The sequence below is a fragment of the Euleptes europaea genome, chromosome 4 (genome assembly GCF_029931775.1).
Source record: "Euleptes europaea isolate rEulEur1 chromosome 4, rEulEur1.hap1, whole genome shotgun sequence".
NCBI lineage: Eukaryota > Metazoa > Chordata > Lepidosauria > Squamata > Sphaerodactylidae > Euleptes > Euleptes europaea.
Window position 1 is genome coordinate 113,660,813 of NC_079315.1, and position 21,947 is coordinate 113,682,759.

A 21,947-nucleotide genomic window follows, 5' to 3' on the forward strand; every position below is an offset into this window, starting at 1 on the left:
TAAGGTGGTCAGCATTAAATAAAAACAGACACAAATGGGGAAGGGGAAAAAGAACCAAGATTGCAGTCTTGTGCATATTGAGGATCCATTGCATTTTGTATAGGATCACAATGGAAACAGGAAACGTCGGGGTTGCTCGCAGAACCACTTAAATACTCTTTAGCTACTCTTTTGTCTATTTCAGCTGGTGGCCTACGGGCCAGATGCAACCCTGAAAGAACCTTCATCTGGTTCCCGGTAGCTCTGCCAATTTTTAACCAAGGTGTGGAAAACATTTTTAATGGGCTTTCAGTTGCAGGGAAAAGAAGCAATGAGTCTCCGAGGTTACATATCAACCTTTTTGGGTATTGCCCTGATTTGGGCAGGCCAAAGACCACTGTCACTCTGCCCTGGGGAAGACAGATCTTTCAGGAAACCCATTCATTCCCCTGTCCAAACTGACGACCTCATATCCTTCAAGCACACATGCTCTGTACCCATGAAGCTCTTAGTGCGAAGCGATACCAACTGTATTTCATAGAGGAATCATAGAATCATAGAGTTGGAAGGGACCACCAGGGTCATCTAGTTCAACCCCATGCACAATGCAGGACATTCACAACTACCTCCCCCATACACCACCTACTCTATGCCCAGAAGATGGTCAAGATGCCCTCCCTCTCATGAATTGCCTAAGGTCATAGAATCAGCATTGCTGACAGATGGCCATCTAGCCTCTGCTTAAAAACCTTCAGGGAAGGAGCGCTTACCACCTCCTGAGGAAGCCTGTTCCACTGAGGAACCGCTCTGTTAGAAAATGCTTCCTAATGTCTAGACAGAAACTCTTTTGATTTATATTGCCTGTCCACCTTTGAGGGGATCAGGTTGTTTTGGGCCAAGCAACAATATATTATGGCTTCAAGAATACAGAATTCAGCCAGTTCTATATGAACCATGGGTAAGAGAGCCAGCGTGGTGTAGAGGTTAAGAGTGGTGGACTCTAATCTGGAGAACCAGGTTTGATTCCCCACTCCTCCACATGAAGCCTGCTGGGTGACCTTGGGCCAGTCACAGTTCTCTCCAAACTCTCTCAGCCCCACCCACCTCTCAAGGTGTCTGTTGTGGGGAGAAGGAAGGGAAGGCGACTGTAAGCTGGTTTAAGACTCCTTAAAGAAAACCGGGTTGCACAGTAGACCCATAGAACTATTTCTTGCAGAAGAAAATGCAGTTGGGGGGGATTTTGATCAACTTGTGAGGAAAGGGTTAAGACTAGGTATGCCAGCCTCCAGGTGGGACTTGAGCATCACCCGGAATTACAGCTCATCTCCAGACTACAGAGATCAGTTCCCTTGGAGAAAATGGATGCTTTGTTGGGTGGACTCTACGGCGTTGTACCCCACTGAGATCCCTGCCCTCCCCAGGCTCCATCCCTAAATCTCCAGTTTTCCAACCCAGATCTGGCAACCCTACCCCCCACATCCCATGTCGGTGGCTGGGGGAGGAACCTGGCAATCCTAGTTAAGACTCTTTAAACTAAAAACAACCTGTGGGGAAAAGTTTAAGACTCTTTAACAGAAGCCTACTAAGGCCATTTATGCATGGTAATTAGCAGTGCGTTTCAGGCTGAATTGCCCCGCATATTTATTTTTAAAAAATTTCACACTGAACCCTCATTCCGGAAGTGACTGCGAAGCCAGCGCATATCTGCTTCGTATTACTTAAGAGCCCCTTTAACTCGACCTTTGGTGTTTGCTCCGCCCCCGCCGAGAATCCCCTGAAGAAACCATGCAAAATAACAGCGGCGCATTAGCTATGCACATGCTAATGGCCATGTAAACAGGAATGAAGGAGAAGGCGAGTGGGGGTGGTGGAATTTCTCCTGTTGTCTCGGGACCATGAATAGGCATTTTAAAAGTTGCATTAAAAAAAAAAAACAGCTTTGAGTGAGCATCAAAATTGACCATGCATAAATGTCTTAAGAATTCTTGAAGAATTCAGGGTGTCATATCCTCTATGTCTGAAAAATTTCTTTTCAGTCTGGTTCAAGAAACACCAGTGCTGAACCAAAACTTCTAAGTGTTCACCTGTTCTCAGCCACCGTGGTCCAGCAAGGAGGAGATCCGTTTGTGCAAACTCACTGAGTTTTTAGAACTTGGATCAACCCAATTTTTCCCCGAGTCCGGGTTTCTGTTTACAGCAGCTGCCACCCAGATGCTTCTGGGAAGTTCACGACTAGGACATGAAGGTGATGATGGTGGAAGGTGATATCAAGTGACAGCCAACTTATGATGATCCTGTTGAGTGTTCAAGGCAAGAGACAGAGGTGGTTTGCCATTGCCTGCCTCTGCGTAGCATCCCTGGACTTCCTAAGTGGTCTCCTATCCAAATACTAACCAGGGCAGACCTTGCTTAGCTTCCAAGATCAGGTCAGCCTGGGCCATTCAGGTCAGAGCATAGTCTGAGCCGTGTGCCTAGTGCCATCAAGTCGCAGCCAATTTATGCCAACCCAATAAGATTTTCAAGGTAGACTAACAGAGGTAGTTTGCCATTGCCTTCCTCTGCATAGCGACCCTGGACTTCCTTGGAGGTCTCCCATCCAAATACAAACCAGGGCTGACTCTCCTTAGCGTCTGAGATCAAATGAGATTAGGCTAGCCTGGGCCATCCAAGTCAGGGTATGATGGCTTTTCCTTTATCTGTGGGGACTGGAGACAGGGAAGTTATACTTCTTTGGTACCCAGAGGATCCATTAAATTATCATGGCTACTTGCAGAACTTCATTCCAATTTGGGGGACCATCAGTCACAACCTTAGATCTGAAATGGGGCCTAAAAATGAGTATTATTATTCAGTACGATTTGTTGAAATGCTTGGGAAGAGGGCTGTTTTGCTCAGATTTCCACAGATGAGCGGAGCAATCAGAATATCAGATTACATAATCAGGTTAATGGCTGAAATAAATGAAATTAAAGGATGAGGCATATAAATCACAGGCATGAGAAGGCAATGGACGCCCTTATCCCTAGAAGATCACAGATGTCATCCAGAGATCAGGAGGAACCCCCCTGGCCTGCAGGACAAAGTAATGGGGCCAGATCCATTAAGACCGTACGCTTGGGCCCATGGCTGCTAGTCAAAAGCAATCTCTGCTAAAAGGCCAGCTCTGACGGCAGCAAAGCACTTTAACAGAATTACGGTCATGTGGCGTGGCTTTGCCTCTTCGTGCTCCAAGAAAATTGTAAGCAATTAGGTGAAAATTTGGGTCTTTTCAAAGTGATATACCAATTGTCCCTGGCACGGGTCTCTCCCCTCTAGGGCTGCCAACCCTGGCTGGAGAAATTACTGGAGATTTTACAAGTGGAGCCTGAAAAGGGTGGAGTTTGGGGAAGGCATGGACCTCAGCAGGTTAAAATGGCAGATAATCCACCCTCCAAAACAGCCATCTTCTCCAGGGGAACTGAACTCTGTTGTCCGGAGATGAATCTTAATCCCAGAAGATCTCCGGGCCCCAACTGGAGGCAGGCAACACTATTCACTTAAATTGTTTTTGCAGGTCAAAAATGGATACTAGTTATGATGCATACCTATTGTCTCCAGGATCAGAGGAGCATGCCTAATATATTAGGTGCTTTGGAAGACTGGCAGGTCAGTGCTGCTGCAGTCGTCTTGTTTGTGGGGCTTCCTAGAGGCACCTGGTTGGCCACTGTGTGAACAGACTGCTGGACTTGATGGGCCTTGGTTTGATCCAGCAGGGCTTTTCTTATGTTCTTAAAGCAGAGAATGAAAACACATAGGGAAGAATGATGCTATGTCATCTGATACCTGACAGAATACCCTTTGCAAACACATTTCCAGGTACCGGTTCTGAAAGCTCATTGCTGCGTTACTCTTCTAAACCAGGGGATTGAGTTCAGCCCAATGGATTGAGATTTGGGGAGGGGGTCCACAATGGATTTAAGCTGCTTTAATCACTACACAATGCCACCAGAAGTCCAGTTCATACACATAATGTGCATTTCTCATTCTGTAAATCCTATTTCTTCTCCTCCAGTTAGCACCAGAGAAGATGTTCCTGCCAGGGCCTAGTCCAATTCTCTGGTAATACTGAAGGACCGGGGACCAGTATTCTGCTGTAGATAGAGTCAACTTCTCTGATTCCAAGAGACACAAAAAGATGCGTCCAAGTTGAAATTAAGCCTAGAACTTGAGGTCGCCCCATAGAATTCATGAGTCCTCAAAGGGGCCATGGCTCAGAGGTACAGCATCTCCTTGGGATGCAGATCAACCCCTGGCATCTCCCGTTTGAAGGTGATGTGAAAGATCTCCTTCCGTCCACCACATCCTGGGTATGCTGACATTTTTACATTTCCGGAACCGAGGCTGTGAGTTTGAAACCTGGAGGTCAGTCTCACTTGGCCAGTTTCTAAGGGAGGTGTGAGGTCCTCCCTGAATTTCATCCTAGCTCTTCCGAGCATTTCTATCAGTCCCCTCTGCCCATTGATGGCAGTTTGAGATCTTGGGGAGACTCTTTGTCTCCTTGCTTTCTGGGCTCCAGCGGTGGCATCGAGGTCAAAGGGCACCATCGTTTATCCACAGGATTTAGGCTTCCGGTCCCCATTGCCCATAGCCCTGTCTGAAGACAAGGGCATCTCTCTTCTTCTTAGGGTTGCCAGGGTCCTTCTTCGCCACCAGCGGGAGGTTTTTGGGGTGGAGCCTGAGGAGGGCGGGGTTCGGGGAGGGACTTCAATGCCATAGAGTCCAATTGACAAAGCGGCCAATTCCTCCTGGTGAAGTGATCTCTATCGGCTGGAGATCAGTTGTAATAGCGGGAGATCTCCAGCCACCATTTTCATTTTCTCCTGGTGAACTGAAGCACTGTTAAGCAAGGTGGCAGGATCTAACCCCCTGCATTTGACATGTTATCCCTGCTCAAATAACACGTACGCATTTCCTTCTATATACTGGTTTCTAAAGAACAGCTTCAAATGTTCTCTCCCCAGACCCATCCACCTGGGTAGGCCCAAAGACATTTTTGGCACCTGACAGAGAAAATCCATATAGTCCGCCCTCTACTCCCCAGCATCATCATAATAGTAACAAATTAAATAAATTGATTTTCTGTCTTTTAATCACTCCTCCAAAACAGCTGCCTGAGGCAGGCCACTTCACCTTGCCCAGTAGCAGGGCTAGGGTTGCCAAGTCCTTCTTTGCCACCGGTTGGAGGTTTTTAGGGCAGGGCCTGAGGAGGGCGGGTTTTGGGGAGGGACTTCAATGCCATAGAGTCCGATTGACAAAGTGGCCATTTTCTCCAGGCGGTCTGACCTCTATCAGCTGGAGATCAGTTGTAATAGCAGGAGATCGCCAGCTAGTACCTGGAGGTTGGCAACCCTATTTATATACTATATTGGCAATGCCAATTTTAGGTATCCCAACATTCCCTCATTAGGGCTGCTGGCTCCGGGTTAGGAAATACCTGGAGATTTTTGGGGCGGAGCCTGAGGAGGGAGGGGTTTGGGGAGAGGAGGGACTTCAATGCCATAGAGTCCAATTGCCAAAGCGGCCCTTTCTACAGGTGAACTGATCTCTATCGGCTGGAGATCAGTTGTAATAGCGGGAGATCTCCAGCCACCACCTGGAGGTTGGCCACCCTAGGCAGGGCTGGGAGATTCCTTGACAGTACCAGTGATTGTACAGGAAAGCCACGACACCTAAACAGACTTTAAAAGCCTGTTCCTTGTTTCTTCTGGGTGGGGAAGTCCGGAAAGAGTTCTCTCCCATCGGGATGAGGTGCTTGAAAATCCCTGAGCGAAGGCAGCACTGAAGGGTGGGGTGGGGGCCTTTATAGCCCAACAGCCCCCCACCCCCGGACTAATCCAAACAGTTGGTCTACTGGTAATCTTGCAACTTGAGGATCTCCTGGGGATTTCAGCCTTGGATAGGGTGGCCAGCTCTGGGTTGGGAAATACCTGGACATTTTGGAGGTGGAGCCTGAGGAAGGCGTAGTTTAGGGTATAATGCCATAGAGTCCAATTGCCAAAGCAGCCACTTTCTCCTAGAGAACTGATCTCTATCGGCTGGAGATCAGTTGTAATAGCGGGAAATCTCCGGCCACCACCTGGAGGTTGGCAACCCTAGCCTTGGAGTTGGTCCAAAGGCCAAAACTGAATCCTGGAGCACAGGGTTGGTCATTGCCTGGCATCCCCTGTGCAATATGACCAGGGTTATCGACTGGCATACTCTTGTGTGCAACCAGTCTTGATACTACCGCAAACACTGCACGGTTGATCCAGAAACCAAACAACAACAAAAGGTTTATGACTGTCAGGACTCATTTTATGTCATAATGATTGGGAACTTTACCTTACTACTAGGGTTGCCAACCTCCAGGTACTGCTGAGGGAAATATGTACTAGTACTAACAAGTCTGGCTGAGGAAACAATAGTACAAGGCTCAATCAATCATTTGCAAAAACATATATTGGACAATTACAATAGTGAAAGTGCAGAAGTTCCGCGTTCCGTCTCCTCCCGTCTTCCGTTCTTCCTAAACAAGCAAAGAATATATTTATTATGAACTTTTGTAGAGTCTAAATGACCTTTCAATGAATGATATTTATTAACTTTTAAGATCATCGTTGTTAGATTTGTAGATAAGTTTCCTTTTTAGCACCTTCTGCACTTTCACTATTGTAATTGTCCAATATATGTTTTTGCAAATGATTGATTGAGACTTGTACTATTGTTTCCTCAACCTCCAGGTACTAGCTGGGGATCTCCTGCTATTACAACAGATCTCCAGCCGATGGAGATCAGTTCACCTGGAGAGAATGGCCGCTTTGGCCATTGGGCTCTATGGCATTGAAGCCCCTCCCCTCCCCAAACCCCGCCCTCCTCAGGCTCCGCCCCCAAAACCTCCAGCCGGTGGCAAAGAGGGACCTGGCAACCCTACTTACTACCCTTCCCATGACAAAAATAACCTTCTTTGCCTCTTAATGCTTCATTTCACCTTGTTTGAGCGGCTTATTAATTCGGCAAGTCATAAAGTGACGTTCTAAAGTTATACAGAACACCAGCGGCATGTTCCCCCTTCAGTTCTCTGCGACCCGAGCATATGTAAACATTGGGTAGGAAACCTTGCTAGTCAGCAGCGTCTCCTTCAAACTTGGGTTGCTTCGAGAGAGGGGTTTCCTTCCTTTTTCTTTCCCGCTATCCTTGTTCAAATAACACCTACGGCGTCGCCTTCTATTTCCCAGCTTCTAAAGAACAATTTCAAGTCTTCGTTACCCATACCTACCCCACTTGTATCATTAGTAGGCCCGAACTTAGTGGGCCCGACTTAATTATATAAGAACCAAGACTGTAATTACAAACCCACCTGTAAACAACAAAAGTATTACCCCTCCCCATCACCAAGGCTGAACTTTTATTTGGGCATGCGTCAGCCTTCAAAGAGACCAGCCACAGGACGGCTGCTTTGGAGAGCAACCGGTATATCTTTTCTAGCCACCATCCTATGCACGGCTAAGGCCACTGCAATTGTCATGACTGCTGTGAGAAACGCCAGCCTGTCCCGTGGCAAACATATCCGGTCGTTGTTAAGATGTGCGTATACGTGCATCTTTGAACGACTGTCTGGGAAGCAAGATTGCCGACTCCGGCTTGGGTGTGGTGCTTGCAGAGGACAGAATTTGGGGAGGGAGCTTAGCAGAGATGAGATATCCTAGTCCACCCTCTGCAGCCGCCATTTGCTCCAGGGGAAACTGATCTCTGTAGTAACTTCAACGGGACTCCAGGCCCCAGCTGGGAATGGGCAGGGGTTTGTAGGTCGGGGACATGGGAAACACAGCATTGCGTGCACCATGATGTATTTTCCGGGGAAACCTGGAAGTGACGTCAGGTAGCTCTAGGAATTGCCGGAGGTGACCTCACGGCATACAGGTAGGGTTGCCAGGTCCCGCTTCGCCACCGGTAGAGGTTTTTGGGGAAGCCTGAGGAGGGCGGGGTTTGGGGAGGGGAGGGACTTCAATTCCATAGAGTCCAATTGCCAAAGCGGCCATTTTCTCCAGGAGAACTGATCTCTATCGGCTGGAGATCAGTTGGAATACCTGGAGGCTGGCAACCCTACATACAGGGCATTGCTGTTCTTTAAAAAAATTCTCCTGCTGGTGGCGGGCAAGAAAGTTTGCTGGCAGTAAACTTCCTGCCAGAGCTAGATTTCTGGCAACCCTGCTCCACTGGGAAACCTGACTAGGCCAGGGTTCTGAAAGAAATGCCACAAGGATTTCAAAGATGCATGTGTGCACGCCAACGGCAGCTACATGTGACGCATTTGCCATGTGTAACGCTTGCATTTCCTTCAGTAATCAGAATTTACAGACTGGCCCTTATTCTAGGAAGTGATTCCAAGGGAATACCATGGAACCGGTCGCTGATAAACATACATACGGACGGGGTTGTGAACAGGCTCTTGGCAAGACGTTTCGCAGTGCTAATACTTCCAAAGTGGTTTTTTTTTTGCGTTTCGCTTCCTCGCTTCAGGATCCTTGAGCAAACCTCCTCAAGCTCAGGTTGCCATTATCTTTGCTTTTCAAAAAAATTTGATAGCAATTTGTCGATTTGCGTACATAGGAGATATACGTATACATATGCATATAAAATAAAATGAAGAAAAAAAAAACCAGTGCAAATTTTCTTTTAAAATAAAGAGAGAGAAACCAACCCATCCTTTACGAACGTCTAACCTGGAATGGGTTTCAAGGTAGGAAGCCAGAGGGAGGGAGACAAACTCGTGACAACGAGAGGAGTGGAAGAAAGGGTGGGTGGTGGTGGGGGAAGGGGGGGTCTCTTTGCTTGACAAAAGCTGTCAATTACCAGCGTCTGGCGTGGAACGTGTCTGTCTTTGTCCCCGCCCCCCCCAAGACATCTGCTGCGAGCCGCTTCCCGCCAGTTGGCCGGTGCAGGCCAGGAGAATGCCCTAAAAGCCATCCGCGCCCGCTCTCCGCCTGGCTATTCAAGCCCTCCGTGTTCTTTCTGAACCCAAACAATGACCCGGCAGGGTACGGAGCTGAACAAGCAATGGGTTTAATGAAAAGGGGACCCCCTAAAACAAAACACAGCAGGGAGAGAGAGAAGGGGGGCTGGCGGCGGCAGCGGCGGCACTTGAGGACATGGCTGAAAAGGAAACATGCTTCGCCCCCCCCCCCCGAACGTATTCTAAAGCATGCTGGGGGTTTGTCTTCTGTGGGGATCGGATCATAAAGGGTCTCTGGGGTCCCTTCTCGGGATGCTGTGCAGTTCAGTTCCTTCCCAAATCCGTGTCCCCCACCCCCTTGGCGTATTTTTGTTTTTAAAGTGCGTGTCTTTCTTTTGTCTCTCTCTCTCTCTCTCTCTCGTCCCCGGCTCCCTTTCAGGCCGTCAGTTTCTGGATTGTCTTGTTGTAGTACTGTGTGATGGTGGCCGTCAGGGGGTTCCAGTTGTTGGCGTGCAGCTCGATGACCTCGAGGAGGAGGGACCGGGTCAGCATGGACTCCGAGGGGCACAGCATCTTGTCCCGGGCTGTCGCCAGCAGCTCCGTCATCATCTCGGGCAGCTGCTCCTCCAGAAGCCGGCCGGTGCTCTGCAGCTGTCGGGAACGAGAGACACGGGGTGGGGGGTGCGTCAAAGGCAGCGTGCTCGAGAGTGCAAGGCGCACCCCGGCCCCGCTGCATCGAATTATTTTATTTATTAAAATATTTATTCCCTGCCTTTCGCTCACTGTTCCAAATTTTAAAACATTCCCAGTACAAGAAAACCTCAAATAACCCCTGCCCCATGAAAATGTGTGTGTTAAGTGGAATCAAGTCGTTTCCGACTCACAGCAACCCTGTGAATTAATGACCTTCAAAACATCCTATCGTTAGCAGCCTTTCTCAGGTCTTCCAGACTGAGGTGACCTTGGGCTAGTCACAGTTTTCTCAGAACTGGGAGAACTGGGAGAGCCAGTGTGGTGTAGTGGTTAAGAGCGGGGGTTGGAGTGGTGGACTCTGATGTGGAGAACCGGGTTTGATTCCCCACTCCTCCGCATGAAGCCAGCTGGGTGGCCTTGGGCTAGTCACAGTTCTCTCTGGACTCTCTCAGCCGCACCTACCTCACAAGGTGTCTGTTGTGGGGAGAGGAAGGGAAGGAGATTGTAAACTGGTTTGATTCCCCTTAAAGGGTAGAAAAAAACTGGCATTTAAAAATGAACTCTTCTTCTTCTTCTACATGCCTGCTGGTTGTGTGAATAGGAATGAGTATTAGGAGATCATTAGCTTGACTAATCTGGAGGAGAAATCTGCTTTGTGGAGGGCCCCGGCTGGACACTGGACCCTATTTCCACCTTTGCGAAGTAGATGTGGCTAAATCATTCCTCACTCTTTGAACTCAGTGACCCTGTTTAAAAATCCCTCTGCCTAGATTTGGGGTCCTAAGGGAGCAGGATGGGGAAGAACAGCCGAGTTTCCTACCTCCATGGAACAGCACAGGACGGCGTCTTCCTTTATGTCCTGAGATTGCAACAACTGTGAAAACGAAAGCAAACAAAAAGACAAGAGATGCCGTTTTAGGAAATCCCATCAGGCTCTGATTCATGAAACTAGAAAATTTGCTTGTTTATTTATCCACCCTTTGGCTATTTAGAAAAAGAAACAGGAGTAGGAGGATATTTTCTTAGACTGAAGATGAAAAATGTTCCAACAAAAATTCCCCTTAGATCCTAAGAACATGCTGTTAGGTATGACACCATTAGATCTATCCCTACTATTGCAAGATCTGTTTAAATACACAACAGCCGCAAGAATGGTTCTAGCAAGGCAATGGAAACAGGCACCCCTCCCAGATGTAGAAGAATGGAAGGGAAAACTAGAGGAATATGCAGCTATGGCTAAAATGAGTATTATGGCAAATAGCAACAAGAACTATGAGCAGTTTCATGAAAAATGGAAATTATTTTATCAGCATATTGAGGTTTAATTATAATAATCAAGCATATTGAGGTTCAATAATAATAATAACAATAATCGCAATAGAATAATACATTAGATGTATATTTTTAATAACACGATTAGCATTTGGCTGTAAGATTAGTGATGTTAAAATTTCCCTCTTTATGCAGGGCAGTTACTTCAGCCGTAAGAATGTGTTGAATAACATGGCATTGTAATCTGTTTGATTTGCTTTTCTTTTTCCTGGTGTTTTTTATTTAGATTCACTGTTGATATCCCTATTTCCCCTCCTTTTGTATACCCTTCATATTAAAAAAAATGTTGCAAAAGAGATAGCCAGGCTTTTCTCAGAAACTGGGGTGACAGATACCAAGGAAATGTGATCTTCAGCTATCGTCCTTGTGCTTGCTTTTTGAAGTGGGGTTCAACAACTACAATGGGACTCCCCTACGGGATCTTGCGAATGTGATTCGTGATGGCGTAGTGTGGCGGCAATGTGGCATAGTGGTTAGAGTGAGCTTCGAAAGGTCGAGCTATAAACTGTACACTGTAACAAAATAAATTACGTTTATTGCAAGAGGGCCACTATAAAATTGTTAAAAATAATTAGATCCACACACATACGGAAGCATTGTTAATTCAGAACCGGATTGCATGAGCAACTGTCCCCATGGCAAGGCCCACGATTTGGGTTAAGCGTTACATCATCCCACACAAAATATTACATAAAAATATCTCATAAGGTTTATTTCCGGATGTGTTTTTTTAACTTTCTGTATTTATGACCACTGAAGAAAGCCTACTCAGGCTGAAACACATCTGGCCTAGCATTGGTCATTTTACATTGATTGTATATCAACTGTGTATAAGAATTTTATAACTGATATTTTCATATGTAGCCTGTATTGCCTATGAGAAGGCAAGAGTCACTGGAAAAGACAGTCATGCTAGGAAAAGTTGAGGGCAGCAGGGAAAGAGGAAGACCCAACAAGAGATGGATGGACTCAATAAAGGAAGCCACAGGCCTCAATTTGCAAGACCTGACCAAGGCTGTCAAAGATAGGTCACTTTGGAGGACGTTGATTCATAGGGTCGCCATGAGTCGGAAGCGACTTGACGGCATTTAACACACACACACACAGCCTGTATTCCAGGCCCTGTGTTTTAAATAATTTATAATGTACGCCTTGCAATAAATGTAATTATTTTCTTATAGTGTATAGTCTGCAGTTCAATCTTTGAGGTTCCCCTCCTCCCTTTTTTGTTGTTCTGTAGCTTCAGACTAGGATCTGGGAGTCCTGCGTTCGAAAACCCACTCTGCCACAGAGTGCTCTGGTCTAAGCCCATCGAAATCAAAGGGCTTAGACTGGAGTCACTTTTCTTAGGATTGCACCGTATGTCACAATAGCTTCTCTGACTTGCGAGTAAGGAGCACTGTGAGTCTTGGCCGCTAGACAAATCTGAGAACTTCCCATCCTTGACATGAGAGTTATAATATTGGCCCCTTGAAACTACTGGCATAAGCTGCTTTGGATCCCCACCGGGGTATAGGCAGGGTGGAAATGAAGTAAATACATTAATAAATAAATGTATGTGAAGCCCTTTGCACCGTGTCCCTGTAGAAATGTTACGTTTGGCCATTTGGCCGGCTTTCTGCAATCAAACGGGAGGGTAAAAAGCTTTTCCCTTTGAGAAGTACTGCAAACTGAATGGCCAAGTGGATGGGCTACTAATCCACCTCTTGGCTAGAGTGGCGGAGGAGCAGAATACCTCTCTCGGTAACTGGTGTTATTTGAGATAATCCTGCAAGGCCCTTTTCCTTATTTGAAAGGCCGGCTGTGTTATTCTAGTTTTCAATGGCCAGGATTAGATACACTTGTTTAGTCACTAATTAAACTGTCTTCAATAGTCTCAAACTTGTAAACTGAGGGAGGGCGCAGACCTTCCTTAGGGTGCTTCCCGTAAGAAGCCGGGGTGACTAATTGTTGGACCCTTTTTATTAACGAGCCCAACAATTATGGGAGCCCCAAAGGGTCACCTTCTATGGAGACCACCCAGGGTCGGGCGGGCGGCGTGTGTGTGTGTGTGTGTGGGGAACACGTTGGTGTTTGCTTCCAAACGAGACAACTAGGGTTGCCAGCTTCCGGTTAGGAAATACCTGGAGATTTTTGGGGCGGAGCCTGAGGAGGGCGGGGTTTGGGGAGGGGAGGGACTTCAATGCCATAGAGTCCAACTGCCAAAGCGGCCATTTTCTCCAGGTGAACTGATCTCCATCAGCCCTGAGCTGGCAACCCTACATCCCACATCAACTAGGAGGCAAAAGCAATTTGTAAAACCTCATAAAAATAAATACATAAAATCCTGCTGTAAAAGGCAAGGAATGACTGCAGGAAGCTTCTCGAAAGAGAGTTTGTCACATGGGGCAAAAGACGTCTCGCGCCAACACGGTCGGAAGGGACGGAACGAGGGCGTTACCTCCCTGAGGCAGGTATAAATGGGGCAGACGAGGACTCGGAAGGGCTCGCCGGTGCTGCTCCTCATGGTGCCGAACACTTCGCAGAGGAAGGTGATGAAGCCCAGCCAGCGCTCCACGTCGCTCTGCTGCAGCTCTTCTCGCCTCGTAAAGTCTTTCTGCACAAAACGAAGCAAAGCGAAACGGGGAAAAAAGAGAGACGGGCAACAGAGGGCATCAAGCAAAATGAAATCACTGTGCCTGGGGGCAGGGCGGCAGCTCACAAAGAACCGAAACAAAGGGAAAGCCGAGGATGGCCTGAATAGAAGAGGCAGCTGGCCCCTCTTCCTCACTGGCAGCCCGAGCCAGGCTTCCTGATGGACGTGACAGACATCCATATCAGCAAAGAAGAAGAAGAGTTGGTTTTTTTATGCCGACTTTCTCTACCACTTAAGGCAGAATCAAACCGGCTTACAATCGCCTTCCCCTCTCCACAACAGACAACCTGTGAGGGAGATGGGGCTGAGAGAGTGTGACTAGCCCAAGGTCACCCAGCTGGCTTCATGTGGAGGAGTGGGGAAACCAACCCGGCTCACCAGATTAGCGTCCACCGCTCATGTGGAGGAGTGGGGAATCAAACCCGGTTCTACAGATCAGAGTCCACCGCTCCTGCCTCCCTTCCCACCCGCTGACCTACACCCCTATGTATCCTTTCCTTTCCTCATCAAAATCCCTCTCACCACCTGCCCTCACAGATGCCTGTTCCTGGACCATGCTGGGCAGTGTATACAGCGGGCAGCGCGGATGGCAGATATCTTGCAAGCAAGCAGGTGGGTAGCAGGGGAAGTCCGTGGGCAGTGGTCACTGGCAGTAGCCCTGCAAGAAGCCCTGGGGCCCGACAGCTGCTCCACCTCAAGGTATGCTGGCGTGGTGTAGTGGTTAAGCGTGGCGGACTCTAATCTGCAGAACCAGGTTTGATTCCCCACTCCTACACATGAAGCCTGCTGGGTGACCTTGAGCCGGTCACAGTTCTCTCTGAATTCTCTCAGCCCCACCTACCGTGGCTCAGTGGTCGAGCATCTGCTTGGCATGCAGAAGGTCCCAGGTTCAATCCCCAGCATCTCCAGTTAAAAGGGCGAGGCAAGTAGGTGACGCGAAAGACCCCTTCCTGAGACCCTGGAGAGCCGCTGCTGGTCTGAGTAGACAATGCTGTGTTTGAGGGTCCGAGGGTCTGATTCAGTATAAGGCAGCTTCATGTGTACCTCACAAGATGCCTGTTGTGTAGGGTTGCCAGGTGGCTTGGAGTTGCCAGCCAATCCATCTGCTGGCTGACAGCTAGGACTGCATGCACGCGCGGCCATGAGCAATGTCATCCCGTAACTTCCGGATTACTGCTGCAGGCTGACGGGATGACTTGCAACTCACATGGGGGTTTGAATGGCAATGGGATTATAGAAGAGGCGCAATGGGTGCTGGGGTGCTTCCTGAAGTAAAACGGAAGTGATAGGATCGTGTTCCACGCCCCCAAGATCTCCTGCCGGGGAAAAGGGGGGAACTGGAAACCCTACTGTTGTGGGGGAGGGGAGGGAAGGTGATTGTAAGCCTCTTTGAGACTCCTCAAAGGCAGAGCAAAAGTGGGGTATAAAAACCAACTCTTCTTCTTCTGGGCTGATGCCAGCCCTTATCTGCGACTCCTTTGGAGTTCCCCCCTCAATTCAGGGGGGAAGTACGAGTCTAGTTTGTACAGCATTGCTATTATCAGTTAGTAGGGTTGCCAACTTCCAAGTACTAGCTGGAGATCTCTTGCTATTACAACTGATCTCCAGCCGATAGAGATCAGCTCACCTGGAGAAAATGGCCGCTTTGGCACTGATGTCCCTCCCCTCCCCAAACCCCGCCCTCCTCAGGCTCCGCCCCAAAAACCTCTCACCGGTTGTGAAGAGGGACCTGGCAACCCTAGTTAAAACAATTATCCCTGCATTGCTGTTTCCTGCAATGGTCTACATCAACAGGCTTTGGAAGTTGTGAGGCACCTCAACCTTTCCGAGGCATGATCTCGGCTGTTCAGGTCAACTGGGTAGACGCAAGATCATGAGTTAGACAGCAAACTGAGGCAGCTATGCCAAAACAAATGGGGCTGAAAGGGCATGCATTCATTTGCAGCTTTTATAATCCACCATCTCAAGAACTGTGATGCTTAGAGTCAAAACCAGAGAAAAGCTAAGGAGAAACTATCCCATGCCCCAAGGGGGTCAATTCTTAATTTAATTTAATTTAAATTTATTGCCAACAAAATTACATCAAGACGATAAATAGGACAAAAAGGGAAAGGAAAGAAAGAAAAAATATAATTAACATTTTTCCCCCTCAACGAGGTCAATTCTGATGTTGCATTTGTTCATAGAAATGCACCAGGAAATGTTTATATTTATTTATTTCATGCAAAAGCTTGCTTAAAGGTAGAACGCGGCTCTGTGATAGAGCATCTGCTTGGCATGCAGAAGGTCCCAGGTTCAATCCCCGGCATCTCCAGTTAAAGGGACCAGGCAAGTAGGTGATGTGAAAGACCCCTGCCTGAGACCCTGGAGAGCTGCTGCCAGTCTGAGTAGCCAAAACTGACTTTGATGGACCAAGGGTCTGATGCAGTATAAGGCAGCTTCATGTGTTCATACATTAAGGCAGAACACAGCTCATATATTAAAAAACTGGGCAATGATGAGACATTACTGGAGGTAATTTTAACTTAATGCGTGGAGACGTTTGTAATTACATGCCTCTGTCAACAAACTGTTTATTATTTGTCAGCAATTTGCGCTATTTATTAGCTGTAATTTATTTTTAAATAATAATTTTAAAAGTCGTATGTATGGGAAAGCTTCAGAGATATCTGGTTTGGGTTGTTTGCTGCAGAATGCAATTCACCAGTGAGTCACTCCCATAATTAATTTTTTAAATGGGAAAGACTTTTGCCTGGGTCTACCGGTGTGAGTCAGTCAGAGCCTGGTTATACCTTAAGCTCGTCGTAAGTCGACCACCCAAATGGCACCTGCATGGAAAGTTCTCTGCCTGTCTGCCATGGATACAGCAGGATGTCTGTGCCGGCGAAACTTCACCACCAGTGAGAGGTGTCAGGAGGAACATAAGAAAGGCCCTGCTGGATCAGACCAAGGACCATCAAGTCCAGCAGTCTGTTCACACAGTGGCCAACTAGGCGCCTCTAGGAAGCCCATAAACAAGATGATTGCAGCAGCATTATCCTGCCTGTCTTCCAAAGCATCTAATACAATAGGCCTGCTCCTCTGATCCTGGAGAGAATAGGTCTGCATCATGACTAGTATCCATTTTGACTAGTAGCCACGGATAGCCCTCTCCTCCATGAACATGTCCACTCCCCTCTTAAAGCCTTCCGAGTAGGCAGCCATCACCATTTCCTGGGGCAGGGAGATCCACAATTTTACTCTGTGACATCTGACAAGATGAGGCTAGTCTGGGCCATCCAGGTCAGGGCATAAGAACATAAGAAAGGCCCTGCTGGATCAGACCAAGGACCATCAAGTCCAGCAGTCTGTTCCCACAGTGGCCAACCAGGGGCCTCCGGGAAGCCCACAAACAAGACGACTGCAGCAGCATTGTCCTGCCTGTCTTCCAAAGCATCTAATACAATAGGCCTGCTCCTCTGATCCTGGAGAGAATAGGTCTGCATCATGACTAGTGTTCATTTTGACAAGTAGCCATGGATAGCCCTCTCCTCCATGAACATATCCACTCCCCTCTAAAAGCCTTCCAAGTTGGCAGCCATCACCACATCCTGGGGCAGGAAGTTCCACAATTTAACTATGTGTTGTGTGAAGGAACAGATCTTTTTATCTGGTTTGAAAAAAGGAAGGAAGAGAGCAATGGGGAAGAACTGCAGCCCTCTGGTTGGTTAGGGAGGACAGGGGAGAAGTATGTTTTGAGTGTGAGGCAGGGTTGTAGGGAGGGGAGCCAGCATAGTGTAGTGGTTAGGAATGGTGGTTTGGAGCAGTGGACTCTGATCTGGAGAACCGGGTTTGTTTCCCCACTCCTACAAATGAAGCCAGATGGGTCACCTTGGGCTTGTCACACTCTCTCAGCCCCACCTACCTCATAGGGCATCTGTTGTGGGGAGGGGAAGGGAAGGTGATTGCAAGCCGGTTTGATTCTTCCTTAAGTGGTAGAGGAAGTCTGCGTATAAAAACCAACTCTTCTTCTCTTCCCGCCAGCAAACCATTCTGACAGAGACATCACACAACTCTAGGAATTGCCAGAAACTCTATGACAGGGGAGACAGTCTCTTCAGCACCGTATCTCTCCAAGATACCAAGCCCTGTGAGGAAAGGCTGAGGGAGTTGGGAATGTTCAGTCTGGAGAAGAGGAGGATGAAGAGGGTCACGATTGCTCTCTTGAAGTATTTGAAGATCTGTCACTTAGAGGAGGGCAGGGAGCTGTTCCTGTTGGCAGCAGAGGACAGGACTCCTGATAATGGGTTTAAATTGAGGGCAGAAAGGTACCGGCTGGGTATTAGGAAGAATTTTTTCACACTAAGAGTTGTTCGAGAGTGGAATCGGCTACCTCGGGAGGTGGTGAGCTCCCACTCACTGGCAGTCTTTAAGCAGAGGCTGGACAAGCACTTGTCAGGGATGCTCAGTCTAGGCTGATCCTGCATTAAGCAGAAAGTTGGACTAACTGGCCTGCATGGCCCCTTCCAACTCTATGATACAAAAACTGGAAATGTACAAGGTCAGATCCAGGCAAATCTGAGCACATTTTAACCCCCCTACTGCAGTGCCATGGATGTGAAAGCTGATAGGAAGAAAGTAGATTCCTTTGAAATGTGGTGTTGGAGGAGAGTGTTACGGATACCATGGATTGCCAAAAAAACAAACAAACAAAACCAAATCAGTGGGTTATAGATCAAATCAAGCCTGAACTGACCCTAGAAGCTAAAATGACTAAACTGAGGCTGTTGTACTTTGGTCACATTACGAGAAAACAAGAGTCACTGGAAAAGACAATCATGCTAGCAAAAGATAACAGCAGCAGGAAAAGAGGAAGACCCAACCAGAGATGGATGGACTCAATAAAGGAAGCCACGCCCCCCAGTTTGCAAGATCTGAGCAAGGCTGTCAAAGATAGGACATTTTGGAGGACATTGATTCATAGGATCGCCATGAGTCAGAAGCTTCTTGACGGCACTTAACACAGAAGGAGAGAAAACCACGGAGAGATGGCAATGCAGACTATGGAGCTTAAGTGTGTGCTTTACACTCTCCTACTGAACAAGCGATTCCCAGAGGCTGGATCTTGACTCAAGCTTGGTATTTTTAAAACCCTCTCTCAACAGGCCAGTCCTTCTCTAATAATGTCAAGAAACCGAGCCTTATAAAAAGCTCACTTGGGCATGCTTTTCCTCTTTACTAACCAACTCCTGGAGATTTTATGTTTTGACTATGGTCAGAGAGATGGGTTTGTTGCCAGATCAACAGCTTTGAATAGAAAATACACCTTTCCTTATTTACCGCTGGCAGCGTGGGCTGCCTTTGGCGAAAAGAAGGCGACACTGGGGGTGTTTAGAAGAGACAGTGAAGCCGGCCAGATAGCCAAGGATATGTGAACTGTGGAGAACACCAGCGGCCTTTGTCGGCTTCCCTTTATTTTGAGCTCCCCTCCATGCCAACAAAGCCCTTCAAAGCTAACGTCCCTAATAATACAATAAAACACAACAACATTTCCCCCCTTCAATGGCTGAGGAGCATCAGAAACATCTAAATAATGGGAAGGTTTTGAGAAACTGTAAGCTTTATTTATACATATCGAAATCTTATCTCTACACATTTGTATCTATATTTGCAGGGATGTGATTCTAAAAATGAAAATACATGATGAATTCGAATAATGAAGAGTTTCAGATTGCTGCCTGCTGTATATTGACATATATATCCCCCTCTCCTGTTTTCACACTTGTCTCCATGGCCTGCTTAACTCAGTTATGCGTAGATTTTAGAAGGATCTATTGCAGGGGTGCCCAAACGCGGTGCCCGTGGGTGCCATGGTGCCTGCCAACACTTTTCCTGGAAACTGGGCTCTATGGCATTGAAGTCCCTCCCCAAACCCAGCCCTCCTCAGGCTCCGCTCCCAAAATCTCCAGGTATTTCCCAACCCCGGAGATGACAATCCAAGTCATGAAACCGTATGTGTTGAAATCCACGCACGGTCATTCTGTAGGCTCACAGCCATGCTGCTGATGCCGACGACTTAGAATCATAGAATCACAGAGTTGGAAGGGACCACCAGGGTCATCTAGTCCAACCCCCTGCACAATGCAGGACATTCACAACTACCTCCCCCACAAACACCCCCAGTGACCCCTGCTCCATGCCCAGAAGATGGCCAAGTTGCCCTCCCTCTCATGAACTGCCTAAGGTCATAGAATCAGCACTGCTTAAAACCCTTTTTTGTTGTAAAGTTTAAAGGGGGGAAAATGCCAAAACGAACCCCCCTCGGGAGGCAGCTGAAACTCTGGGAAGGCTTCTCAGACGAGCTTGCGTTGCAGTGTGAAAAGCCAGCCTGCTGCCAGATGTAAGCGAGCCGGGCTCAGAGGCTCCCAATAGGTAGGGGGAGGAAATGGGGCGTGCATATGCAGGCGGGGGAGAGAAAAGGTGGTGCCTACAGAACAAGGGACGTGGGGCTCCCAAATTAATGCAGAACGGTTAAAAGTCTTGCCTCGCGTGTTCTTGGCAATGTGCTCGCAACACCATTGGGACAGTTTTTCAAGGAACTGCGAGCTCACAGCAGAAGGCCAGACAAAAGGAAACAGGGACACAAATGCTACTATGAAACATACACCCACACACCAAGAATTTGGCCCCGTTTTAAACGAGGTGCTGTTCCACAGCCTTCGCCTGGGTTCTGCCTTGCCGCATGGCAGGAGGTGCTTGGCCAGCTAGGGTTGCCAACGTCCAGGTACTTAGCAAAAACACAATGACCTATGCTGAAATAACTAAGTTGGTTACAACAACCAGCAAGTAGGCTCAAATTTAAGATATGTGGTGTACAAAATAATACACCACTTAACGTACTCTATAATAATAAACACAAACTGGTTTGAGATTTAAAGGAAATTAGTGTTATTGTCACACGTAATATTCTAGATTGGTGTTAAATTCACACATGTCAATATCATATTACATATACATGATCCCAAATTGGGATCATGCATATGTAATATGATATTGACATGTGTGTGAGTTTTACACCAATCTCGAATATTAAATGCGACAATAACACTAATTTCCTTTAAATCTCAAATCAGTTTGTGTTTATTATTATAGAGTACATTAAGTGGTATATTATTTTGTACACCACATATCTTAAATTTGAGCCTACTTGCTGGTTGTTGTAACCTCCAGAGACTAGCTGGAGATCTGCTATTACAACGGATTTCCAGCCGTAGAGATCTGTTCACCTGGAGAAAATGGCAGCTTTGGCAATTGGACTCCGTGGCACTGAAGTCCCTCCCCTCCCCAAACCCCGCCCTCCTCAGGCTCCGCCCCAAAAATCTCCTGCCAGAGGTGAAGAGGGACCTGGAAACCCTATCAGGAGACCACCGAGGAAGTCCAGGTTTGCTGTGCAGAAATAGGCAATGCCAAACCACCTCTGTATGCCTTTTGCCCTGACGTGGTTGGCCCTGGCTGGCTCGATCTCATCAGATCATGGAAGCTAAGCAGGATCAGCGCTGGTTAATACTTGGATGGGAGACCACCAATGAAGCCCAGGGTTGCTATGCAGAGGCAGGCTATGGCAGATCACCATCTCTGGCTTTGAAAACCCGATGAGGGGGTTGTCATAAATTGGCTGTGACTTGATGGCACTTTCATCCGCCACAAACTGAGGGTCATGGTACATGACTGAATGCTCTTCCACCCCAATTTGATAGGATTTTGTGATCATTTCTTCATTATAGTCTTAAATAATCTAGGACCAAGCTACATGAAGGGCCACTCCGTGACCTTAAATATCTTCTGCTGGGGTTTAGGATTGCCAACTTGGGGTTGAGAAATTCCTGGAGATTTGGCGGTGGAGCCTGGGGAGAATGACATTTGGGGAGCACAGAGAACTCAGTGGTGATGTGAAGTCACTCTAAAACTTCAGTTTCTCCTAGTCTCTATGGTATACCACAGAGTCCGCCTTCCGAAGCTGCCATTTCCCCCAGGAGAACTGATCTCTGTAGACTGGAGATCCGTTGTAATTCTTCGAGATCTCCAGGACCTACCTGGAGGTTGGCAGCCTTAGCAGAGGCCCTACTCAATATGTCAACAGGGATGGAAGCATAGAGGGTGTGTATCTGGAGAGGATTTTTGAAGTAACTGCTCCCAGGCTAAGCCTCAAAGTCTTCGTCCCAGCTCTTCACTTCTCCCCTTCAGACGTCAGGTTAAGATGCGAGTCTCTTGCAAGGACAGGAGAGAATTTTGTTGCACTGGAATCTGCTCTGATGCTGCCGTTTGACTGGTTCGTCGTTTTGTTTTTGCCGAGTTTTA

General features: G+C 47.6%; 1 protein-coding gene across 1 annotated transcript in view; it reads right to left on the bottom strand.

Annotated features, from left to right (window-relative positions):
* Nucleotides 1-9,366: 9,366 nt before the first annotated feature.
* The window catches only part of CTIF (cap binding complex dependent translation initiation factor), a 166,807-nt gene continuing 154,226 nt past the window's right edge, over nucleotides 9,367-21,947 (bottom strand). Inside the window, exons 11-13 of the mRNA XM_056848232.1 lie at nucleotides 13,416-13,571; nucleotides 10,464-10,517; nucleotides 9,367-9,601 (exon numbers count right to left, since the gene is read on the bottom strand). Coding sequence (XP_056704210.1) covers nucleotides 9,386-9,601; nucleotides 10,464-10,517; nucleotides 13,416-13,571 — 426 coding nt within the window. The 3' untranslated portion in view covers nucleotides 9,367-9,385. The remainder of the gene's footprint in view (nucleotides 9,602-10,463; nucleotides 10,518-13,415; nucleotides 13,572-21,947) is intronic.